Source organism: Muscardinus avellanarius, assembly GCF_963383645.1.
Source record: "Muscardinus avellanarius genome assembly, chromosome: 1".
In the NCBI taxonomy this organism is placed as follows: domain Eukaryota; kingdom Metazoa; phylum Chordata; class Mammalia; order Rodentia; family Gliridae; genus Muscardinus; species Muscardinus avellanarius.
Genome location: NC_137786.1, coordinates 218,847,037 through 218,858,349, shown reverse-complemented (window position 1 = coordinate 218,858,349; position 11,313 = coordinate 218,847,037). Strand labels below are relative to the sequence as shown.

Genomic DNA, 11,313 nt, shown 5'->3' with positions numbered 1-11,313 from the left:
TTTGAAAGCTGTTATTGTAGTTCTGCTTGGTAACAGGACACTGGTCTGGAAGGTTCCGGGAGCTTCGGTCCTGTCTCTGCCCCATTATGCTCTCACCTTGGCTCCTTGGGAATCCTCTGAGCCTCAGACTGGTCAGAAGAATCTTGGGCTGGACTCTGATTTCCAAACTTACTCTCAGTTCTAATGTCATGGATTCCCCACTGGGGGTCATTGACAGCCTGCGGCTGCCCATCCCTGCCCTCCTTTCCCTCCCCCCCCCCCACGCCCACACTCAGCCTTCCTGTCTGCGCTCTGCCCCTGGCACAGCTGGATTGCTGCTTCAACACAGCGGGCTCATCGCCCCCATTTCAGCTGGTCTCACTCAGGGCCTAAATTTAGCCCTTTCACAGAAGCCAGCATGTGGTAGAGGAGGACAGCATCTCTGGAGGTAGCATCCTTGCATGCCTGGTGCTGTTATAATGGAATTCATGAAACTGGGTAAGTTAGCAATTTCTTTCACACAGTTCTGAGGCTGGGAATTCCAAGATCAAGGGGCCAGCATCTGGTGAGGGTCTTCTTGCCGCATCATCTCCTGGCTCCTGGCCGCGGGCAGAAGGGCAAGAGAGTGTGTGAGTAAAAGAGCCAGAAACAGAGATGGAGGGAGAGAAGCAAGAGAGGGATGAGCTTGCTTTTATAAGAAGCCTACTCTCTTAGCCAGGCGTGGTGGCGCACGCTTGTAATCCCAGCATTTAGGAGGCTGAGAGAGGAGGATCTAGGTTCACAGACAGCCTCAGCTACTTAGTGAGGCCCTTTGCAACTTGGTGAGACCCTGTGTCAAAGTAAAGAATAAAAAATAGGGCTGAGGGTGTAGCTCAGAGGTAGAATGCCCCTGGGTTCCATCCACAGTACTGCAACAACAACAAAAGAGAAAGGAAGAAAGGAAGGAAGGAAGGAAGGAAGAAAGAAAGAAAGAAAAAGAAAGAAAGCTCCTCCCATTGGGCATGGTGGTGCACACCTGTAATCCCAGTACTTGAGAGACTGAGACAGGAGGATTTCAGGTTTGAAGATAGCCTCAGTAACTTAGTGAGAGGTGCTTAGCAACTTAGAATCTGTTTCAAAATGAAAAAGGGCTGGGAGAACTGAGGTGTGTGGTACATGTCTGTAATCCCAGTACTTGGGAGGTTGAGAAAGAAAGATTGCAGGTTTGAAGTCAGCTTCAGCAACTTAGTGAGGTCCTTAACAACTTAAGGGAAACCTGTTTCAAAATAAATAAAATTAGGCTGGGTATATAGCTCAGAGGGAGAATGCCTAGTATCACCAAAAAGAAAGGAATGAATGAAGGGAAAGGAACGAACCTATTCCCAAAATAATGAACAAACTTCTGTAATACTGACCTTAATTCATGAGAAGCCTCCACCCTCATGACCTACACTCCTCCTATTAGGCTCCACCCTCATGACCTACACTCCTCCCATTAGGCTCCACCCTCATGACCTACACTCCTCCCATTAGGCTCCACCTCCCAACACTGTTGCACTGGGGATTAAGTTTCCAATATAGATACACTCAAACCATAGCAGGCACCTTCTCCGTCAAGTGGTACCGTGGGAAGCAGATCTGATCAGGAGGTTCAGTAGCGTGAAGTCCTGCATTCTGTGTTGTTGTTGACCCTCTGGGACCTCGGTTTTCTCACCTAGCAACCACCTTCCACATGTGTTGACTCCTCAGGGCATCATGTTATCTCTTAGCAGAATAACTTCCCTTTCTTTCAAATAAGAAGGAGCATCAGAGAGGGTAAGTTACTTGGCTAAGCCCACACAGCTAGTGCGTGGTTGGATCTGGTTCTTTTGTCCCTAACACCTGGATTCTTTTCACCTTTAATTTCTCTCACCTTAACTTACATTATGGGATTATGATAAGCTCTTAGAGGAGGGGAGCAGTGTGGTTTTATGGTCAAGAGCCAGGCTGTGTGGGTTTGGCTCCTACCACTGCCACTTAATTAGCTTTGTGGCCTCTGGCAAATTAGTCTCTCTGCCTCAGGTTTCTGGTCTGTGAGCTAGGAAATGACAACGGTACTCACACGTGGGGTTGTTATGAGGATTAAGTAAGCACTGGTAAAAACACTTTCAGCAGTGCCTAATACCTAGTAAAGTCTACCTGTCTGCTTCATTTGGGGGAAGTCCGTTGCACTGGACATTGAACAGGGGCATGCTACCTTCAGGCTGAACCCACAGCTCTTTTTATTTTGAAATAATAAATTGCTGAAGGTTTTGCTGAGTTGCTGAGGCTGGCCTCGAACCTGTGGCCCTCCTGTCTCAGCCTCCCAAATACTGGGATTACAGGTATGCCTCCACGCCCAGCTATGGGTTTGCTTAAATTAAGACGTAAGTTACATCCAGCCGGCTCTATATGACTTTGAGCAAACAGAAATGTCTTGGATTAGGGTCAGTAGACACATGTTCTGTTTGGGGTTCAGCCAGTAATCTGGTCTCTGATTTCAGAATTTTCCTTTAACCTTACTATGCCTTTTTTTCCCCCCAAATGCCAACAATAAGGGACTTGGACAAGTTCAATGATGAACATTTTTGAACAGAGACAAAGTAGGTGCTTGAAAGAAAGCTGGGTACAGGTTAAGGGGCGCCATGGAAGGCTGGGTCCGGTTGCTTCTTCCTTCCTGTGATCCTCTCTGAGCCTCCACATACTCGTCTGTGAGGTGGGGGCTTCAGTGATGGCCGTGGAAGGTGACAAAGATGGATGCCGGGTGTTTAGCACTCAGTACATGCCTAGTCCCCAGTACTAAGGGGCCCCAGTATCAGAATACTTAGATTCCAGGCTCCTCCCCGGGGCCTTGCTCATGAATCCCCTCTGGGACCTGATTCCTTTTCCAGCCTCTACACACAAGTTGTCTTATATTGGCTTTTTATTAAATTCCATATGGTTCAGGCCATCAGGCCCCAACTTCATTAGAAATCACCTGGGAGTATGTGGGAGGGGCAGGTGGCTGATAAGACCCTCTCTCCCCAGGTTTCAAGTCCAGGGCCTAAAACATTAGAAATCACCCCAAAGACGTGGGAGGTACAAAATGCACAGCAGAAAGGACAGGAGGAGCGGAAGACACCAGGAAGCGAGCAGGGGGGGGGGGTGGTTCTGTGGTCCGAATGTCTGGCCCCAGAATTCACAGGAGTCCTGGCCCTCCAGGAGGCAGGGCCTTTGGAAGCAACAAGGTCACAGGCGGGGCCTCATACAAGGCCCAATGGAGCTTGTCTGTGCTTCTCCTCTATGAGGAGGGGAATCACCACCTACGGATCTGCTGGCGCCTAGATCTTAGGCTTCCCCACCTCCTGAAGGGGAGATATCAACTCCTTTGGCTTCTCAGCCACCCGCCTCTGATAACTATCACACAGGCTTGGTAGGTGAAGACTGGGACAAGCAGGTGTGTTCAGCCTCAAACTCTGGGAAGAGTTCAACAGTGGGTTTTCACCTTCTCTAGGAAAGAGGCTCAAAATCAGGGGTCTGGTGGAGTGGAAGGCTTTGGGTTTGGCCCTGGTCTCTTCTGCCCCATGGGGGATGGAGGCTTTGGGGGAGACAGAGTTGGGATAGGAAGGAGTAGCTCCCTGGATGCGCTTTCAGAGGGTGGTCACCCAAGCCGGGTACCAGGTGCTCGGAGACAGGGCGCGATGTGGTCCAGGGACAGAAGCACCAGGCAGGAAAACGTGGTCAGGGATTGGGGGAGGGTGTTCATGACCCTACTTAACCTGTGAAAGATGCATGGTTCCTCATGTTCCAAAGCCACAAAAATGGGGTGCAGAGGCTGGGCTCTTTATCACCGTCCACCTCATTCCCAGCCACCCTTGGATAGCAGGATTGGCTGTGGGTACGACTGACCCTTTACCCCCTTCCATGGGCTGCGGGTCTCAGTTCAGAGGAGGTGGGGAATGCTTGTCTGTTTCTTCCCTCATTCAGCCAAGTCCCCATTTCCCTCCAAAGGCAGACTGGTTTATAGGGCTAAAGCTATGCTGCCTGCCTGGGACCCTGGAGATGTGGGGCTTCCCAGTGCCCTTCCGCTGGTGTGTTGGGGTCACCCCATCTCCCCTGAGTATAAGTGAGGACTTCATTTTACCGATACTACCCGTGAAGGTTTAGGCTGGCCCAACCCCAGAGGTGACGTGGAGGTAGACAGGCCCTGGGATAGAGCAGGAAAGGGGGCTACTCTCAGGAGGGCATTCCCAAAGGGGGACAGAACCCCAGAAATAGGATGGTGGGGTGGGGAAAAGAGACAGGTTTGGCGGCTCTCTGCCATGACTTGGAAACCCTGGTTCCTGAGAACGCCTGCTCCACGCCACTGGTGCGTCCACAGGGATCGCCTCCGGCACTGATCTGGCCCCACCTGACTTTGTCCCTGGGGCTGAGCCATCCTGGGGTCCCGGAACGGGCTCACACCCCCATGGTGTTCTTCTCGCCCTCTTTGGGGCTGGGTTCCTCTTGACTCCTCATCTCCCAGCCCCTGACCCAGGTGTAGGCAGAGGAGCCCCCCAGCACCATCATGTTGCTGGTCCACCAGAGGAAGCTCTTGGTCTCCTCGTAGTGGAGGACAGCCAGCACCGTCTGGGCGCAGGCCTTGGCAGTACCCGACACGTTGTGGGTCAGGGGGCTGGTGAACTTGATCTGTAGCCCTGTCACGTAGCCGATGGCGAAGCCGAACAGGCCGCCCAGCGTCATCATCCCCCAGAAGTGGGCACTGCCCAGGTGGGCAAAGTGGAGGAGGGCCTGGTGCTCCCCCAGCAGCAGGAGCAGGGGCAGGAAGAGGATGCAGGCGTTGACGTTGTTGTAGAAGGTCAGGCGCCAGATGCTGCCGTCTACCGCCGGGAGCACCTTCTTGGTGTAGATGGCGTTGAGCGACACGCAGAGGCTGGCCAGCACCCCAAAGATGGTGCCCATCAAAGACAGGGTGCCTTCGGCCCCCTCCTGGTCCACACCCAGCCAAAAGCCACCTGCAGTGGGGAGAGGATGGGGAGGGAGAGGGACAGAACTTTGACACCAAGGTTCACAGACTGCACCGTGACTCTTGTAATCCCTTCCAACACCTCTATCCCTGTGAAATATAAGGGCTGGTGAAGGGGCCCTCAGCTGGAAACCTCCCTCCTCACCAGCCTATGTTCTAGCAAGAGAAGAGACATTCGGACACACCATTGCCGCATTACTTCTTTAATTATCATTGTAATGAGGGCTATAAAATAGCACAGGGCGCTGCGCGGCCTGGGGCGCCTGGGAAGAAAGAGGGCTGCAGGATGAGCCCACTGGTGGTTAAGATGACCTTGGGTCTCTAAGCCTCGGCTTCCTCATCAAGTCAGACTCGCTCAGGGCCTGAGGTTGCTTGGGAGAGTCACTCAAGACTCTGCCTACCACACACCTTCCTCAAAGAGCCTCCCTGGCTCCCCCTGCCCACCAGCAGGTTGACGTCGCATCCCCCAGACTGGCTGGCTGGGCTTCCTGCACCCTTTGCCAGCCCCCACTCTGTCCTGTGATCGCGCCAAGCCAGCCTCTCATCTCCTGGCGTCGCACCCTGGGCCTCGGTGTCTTTGCTCATATTGGTACCAGGCACACCCTCCTCCTCCCCAGGGGGTTCTGCTCATTCCTCAAGGTCCAGACACCCTATCCAGGGGGATCCTTTCCTGATACCGCCAGCACCCAGACCTCTGCCTGGATGCTCACTGTCTGCACCTCTCCTGGAAGCCCTTTGCTGGCCCTGGGCTGCCAGGCACCTGTCCGCCATGACAGTCTGATCTCTAGCTAGACCCCACGCTCTCAGAAGGCAAGGGATGGATCTTACACACCCTGCATCTCAGGCCACAGTGTACAGCAGCCTGGGGAGGTGGCAAAACTTTGGTGTCAGAGATTCTGGCCTCGACTTGGGCACTGTGGTTTAGAAGCTGAGTGGCCTGGAAGACACTACTTAACCTCTCTGAGGTCCAATTTCCTTCATCGGTAAAGATCTGAGCCACTTTCCTGATGATCCCCAACTAACCAACTTACTCTGCCTTGCAACCAGAATGCTCTTCTCAGGGTATGGATGGCTCAGGGTCTGCTCTAAGCTAAAGCCTCCCCATGGCTCCCTACTGCCCTCAGGAAAAATTAGACTCCTTCAAGGGGGCTCTGAGGCCAGCACCATGTGGAGACCCTGTGCATCCTGACTGCACAGCCTGGTGTCAGGGGAGGACTTCCTCCAAAACGTCTGCTTAGACTGCCCCTCCCTCCAGAGCTCCCAAAGTACCTCGGTGTCCCTGCCACAGCCCTGATCACTCCTGCTAACCATTGCCACTGGACATATACCGTCACCACTCCCTCTAGGAGTGTGGGAACCAGCATTACCTTTTCTAACTTTGTAACCAGGAAGCCTGGGCCAGGGCCTGGTATGTGCTTAGCCACCAATGCACAGCTGTTTTTGTTTGTTTTTTGTGGTACTGGGGATTGAACCCAGTTACATTCTGCCTCTGAGCTACACCCCCAGCCCTTTTTATTTTTGAAACGGGGTCTCACAAGGTTGCTGAGAGCCTTGCTAAGTTGCTGAGGCTGGCTGCAAACCTGTGATCCTCCTATCTTAGCCTCCCAAGTACTGGGATTATAAGCGTGCGCCACGCCTGGCTTGAATAGCTGTTCAATGCATGCATGAATGAAGAGTGTTCTGGAGGTGGTTGCAAGTTATTAAAAGAGACAAGAGGCTGGACACAATGCTGTGCACCTGTAGTCCCACCTACTGGGGAGGCTGAGGCAGGAGGATCACTTGAGTCCAGGGGTTCAATACCAGCTTGGGCAACACAGTGAGATGTTGTCTTAGAAATAGAAGGCACCTGCTGTATGGTAGGCACTAGATGTATGGTCTTCCCTGTCCTCACAGAGCCCTGGCATAGCCAGTGCCAAAGGCCTGCTGCAGGTGGGGCAGAGAATGCACCGCCCCTGGCTTGCTTAGCCAAGTTCCCCAGCCCTCTGGCCAGTTGCTTCCTTCCTTCCTGTATTTATTTGGAACTGGGGATTGAACCCGGGGGGGAGGGGGTGTTTCTATCCGTGAGCTACACCCCCAGCCCTATTTTTTATTTTCTGGTGGTACTAGGGATTGAACCCAGGAGCATTCTAACTGTGAGCTATATCACAACTCTTTTTTTTTTAAATAGGGTTTCACTATATTGCTGAGAGTCTCACTAAATTGCTGAGGCTGGTCTTAAACCTGTGTTCCTCCTGTCTCAGACTTCCAAGTACTAGAATTATAGGCCTGTGCCACCATGCTCAGGTTTGCTGGTTGCCTGCTGAGTGCAGAAGGGACCATAATCTCAAGGTTCCAGACCCTACAGGGAGTTCTGTTTTTCTTTTTTCCCCTTCCCTTTTCTCCCCCCCTCCCCTTTCTTTCTTTCGAACTGGGGATGGAACCCAGGGGCATTTTTCCTGCAAGAGACACTCCCAGCCCTATTTTTTATTCTTAGAGGGAGTTTTCAAAAGTGCTGTGTGACATGGGAGGCGAGGCTGGGACCTGTCCTCCCCTGATAAGGAAACAGTGCAGATAAAGGGGCCAGGTCTCAGAGCAGAGAGGACACAGCCGCCCTGCCCTGCCCTGGGGTGGCTGGCAGGGCTCCTGGAGCACTGTTCTCAGAAGCTATCTTACCATCAGCCACTGGGGTTACTCTGAGGACTTGCACTCAATTGCCCCAGAGACTTCACCTTCCCGCGTGCTAATTTTCCCACCGGGAGGCCCACCCACTCCACGGCTGGCAGGGTGAGCGGGCCTCAGGTGGAGAGCCCTGGCACAGCTGGGAAAAGGAAGAGTAAGTGAGGTGGACCAGCCCCAGCCCTGGGGGAGGCAGGGGAGGTGGAGTTCCCTGGAGAGGGGTCCTGGCAGCCCCGCCCATTCTAACTTTGCCCTTCTCTCTTCTCCTGTCTTGGACCTAAGACCTAGGGGCCCTGGATCTAGCCGCTCAACCAGAAAAAAAACATTTTCTAGGACAGATGGCATGGGATGGGCCCCTTCTCCCCTTCAACTGGTGCACCTAGTCTGGGACTCTGAGACACCAGGGAAGATTATGTAGGCCAATAGGACAAATTTTGTGGTGCCGAGAAAGGCCCGAACAGGTGCAAATAAAGACCTCATTCCTAGGTGGCAGAGCCTAGGAGGACTCAGAGGGAAGGGCAGGCTGCCCAGCATGACACTCTGCAATGATGGAGCCGTCCTATATAACCTGTGCCGCGCAGCACAAGAACCCGAACCTCGCACATGTGGTCGCTGGGCACCGAAAATGTGACCACAGGACTGGGTTTTAACCCCTGCAACCAAAGAACGCAATCCTTGAAATCTCATTTAATTGTAACTGATTTAAATAAGCATGTGGCCAGTGGCTACTGAATTGGGGGGTGCAGCTCTAACCTCCAGTGGACAAGAACAGAGCGCAGTGGTAAAAAGGACAACCTGGTTACTTCCTAGATGTGTGGCCCTGGGCAAGTAGCTGATCCCTTTGAACCTCAGTTTCCCCATTTGTATGGAGATGCTCACAGAGGCGATACCACCCAGAGGGCTTCTGGGCAAACAAAGGCAATGTTATATGTAAAAAGACTGGCACAATGCCCTCATTAATACTAATTATTATTATTATTTTTTTTTTTGGTACTGGGATGGAACCCAGGGGGAGTTCTACTCCAAGTGACACCCCCAGCCCTATTTTTTTTTTTTTTTTTGGTGGTACTGGGGTTCCTGGAAGCCCTTCTACCTCTGGGCTACACTCCCAGACCTATTTTCTGTATTTTTGAAACAGGGTCTCTTAAACCAGCGCGGCTGGCCTCGATCCTCCTGCCTCTGCCTCCCAAGCGCAGGAATTACAAGCGTGCGCCACCACGCCCGGCCCCAGCCCTATTTTTTATTCTTTATTTTTGAAACAGGGTCTCACTGAATTGCCAAGGGCATCACTAAGTAGCTGAGGCTGTCCTCAAACTGCGATCCTCCTATCTCAGCCTCCCAAATGCTGTGATAACAAGCATGAGCCACCATGCCCAGCTTAATACTTATTTTTTTTTCTGAAGGTCAATTCTAGGATGAGAGCTAAGGCTCCTCAAAGTATATATCTTCCTACTGTCTTGGGTGTCATCCTGAGCTAGCAAGGCAGAGGGTGCATTTATTAAAAGATGCACCGGACTTCACAAAGAGGCCGTCAGGACGCCTGATACTGAGCACCAACATGGTGCAGCAGTCAGGTGCATGACCCATGAAGCCAGAATGTTTCACTCACACCCCAGCTCTGGACCCTTGGGAAAGTTGCCCAGCCTTTCTCTTCCTTGGCTTCCCCCTCTGTGGAATGTGGATAAGGATCCTACCTTGTTGTGGTGGTTAGTTAATATGGGTAAAGTGCTTAGAACTGTGTAACTGGCACTTTTTGGTACTGGGAATTGAACTCAGGGGCATTCTACCTCCAAGCCCCAACTTCAGCCATTTTTATCTTTTGTTTTGAAACAGTCTCATAAGATTGCTGCGAGTCTTGTAACAAAGCTGAGGCTGTCCTTGAACCTATGATCCTTCGGTCTCAGCCTCCCAAGTACTGAAATTACAGATGTGTAACGCCATACCCCGCTTGCCTGGCACACTTCAAGGACTCTATGTCAGTTGCTTTTGCTGCTGCTGCTGCTGCTGCTGCTATTACTATTTTGACCCTGGCTGGGCCCCTTACTTGCTAGGTGAACTTAAGCAAGTTACTTATTCTCTCTGGGCTCAGGCTCTTCTTCATATGATGTTGGACAGAGATGGTGGGAGGAGATGAAGTCCAAAGATGCCTAGAAAGCTTTGGGGTCTCAGCACCCATGGCCGCCCATTCCCGTGGTCCCATCGCACTCACCTATGATGATGCCACAGGCCAGCAGTGCGTAGAAGGAGGTGGTCTGCTTGAGCAGCACGTAGGACAGCAGCACGTTGAAGACGGTGGTCAGCGAGCGGCCCACGTTGTAGAAGGCCACCCCCACGTACTTGAGGCAGAGGTTGTTGAAGGTGATCATGCCGATGAAGACCACCGACAGCGGCAGGATGCTACGGGCCACCTTGAGGTCCAGGCCCACGCGGGGGAAGTCCAGGGCATGGGGGCAGCAGGCGGCCAGCAGGCCAAGGCCTTTGCACAGCAGCGTGGTCACCAGGCACTGGTAGAAGGTGACGAAGATGGGGGCGTTCAGCTGCAGGGAGGGGCTGTCCAGCAGATACTTGTTGAGAAATACCATGGAGATGGACGTGACCCAGTAGAGAGAGACCACCACGGCGATCTGCACGGCCCGCAGCAGGAAGGGCTTGTCTCTGCCGCCTGGCTCTGCCTCTTCAGAGGGGTCCAAGGCCCCATTCAGCGCCATGTGCAGGATCCTGGACCGTTTCAGCGGGGCCCTGTTCATGGTAGCAGAGGAACTGGGTCATCCGATGGCCAGAAAGAATTCCAGGGGAGCGAACTGCGTCTCTCTGCAGGCCCAGCCCTCAGTTGTTACATGGGGGTGGCCTCAGGGCCTCCTTTCTCTCGCAGGAGGTTCTGCTTTGGGGTGGGCTCCGCTGTGTCGCTCCACAGCCGGCTCCCTCCCCGAGGGAGCTCATGAGGACAGGCGCAGGGAAGGTTCGGGCCGAGCTAAAGCGCTGCGGCCAGGCCAGAGGATCTGGGAGGGTCAAGGGCTGGGGCCCGGTGGAGAGGAGCCGAGGGGCGAAGGGAGGGGAGAGGAGCAGAAGCGGGGTGGGGGGGGGCAGCGGAGGGAGCGCGGCGAAGGCGGCGGGGAGGGCGGCGCCCCGCGTGGGCAGGGGTCTGCAGGCGGGCGGGGAGGCGTGCCCGAGGGCGGGCCGCGGGTGACCGAGGAAGCGAGCCGGGTAGGTGCGGGTGCTTTGGTCCCGGGCGCTCGGGCGCCGCGCCCGCGCTGTGTCCTCGGGCTCGGGTTCCGGTCCCGCTCCGGCTCAGCTTCCGAGCCTCCGGACGTCCGAGGCCGCCTCCCGGGCGAGGCGGGCCCCGGGCTCATTTCCTGACACGCCCCCGGCCCCCTCCTTAAAGAGCCCGCACGCCCCGCGTCGCTCTTAAAGCCACAGTCCCTGAGAACCCGCGTTCTCCCCTGCGTCCGGGTCTGCGCCTCCGCCCTCCGCCCTGCCCTGGTGCTCTACAGCCCTCAGACAGTGGGGGGCTCCTGGCAGCCACGGAAGGTTTTTCCTGGGTGCGTGAGTCCTACCCCATTTCTGGGAGGGCTCCATTACCCTCCCCCGCCCATCCTCACCGTCTGCCCAGAGGCTCACACTCCCGGATCCGCAGCGCGCACGTTCATCTTCCCTCTCTCGCAGAATCCGGGGCGCGT

General features: G+C 54.2%; 1 protein-coding gene across 1 annotated transcript; it reads right to left on the bottom strand.

The window, feature by feature from the left end:
- Positions 1-4,413: 4,413 nt before the first annotated feature.
- On the bottom strand, positions 4,414-10,386 carry SLC35C1 (solute carrier family 35 member C1; the record flags this gene model as incomplete). The annotated part of the gene is made up of 2 exons (XM_080716804.1): positions 9,846-10,386; positions 4,414-4,970 (listed from the first exon to the last, which is right to left on the bottom strand). The coding sequence occupies exons 1-2, from the start codon at positions 10,381-10,383 to the stop codon at positions 4,414-4,416; spliced, it is 1,095 nt and encodes a 364-aa protein (XP_080572930.1). The 5' UTR covers positions 10,384-10,386.
- Positions 10,387-11,313: the final 927 nt, after the last annotated feature.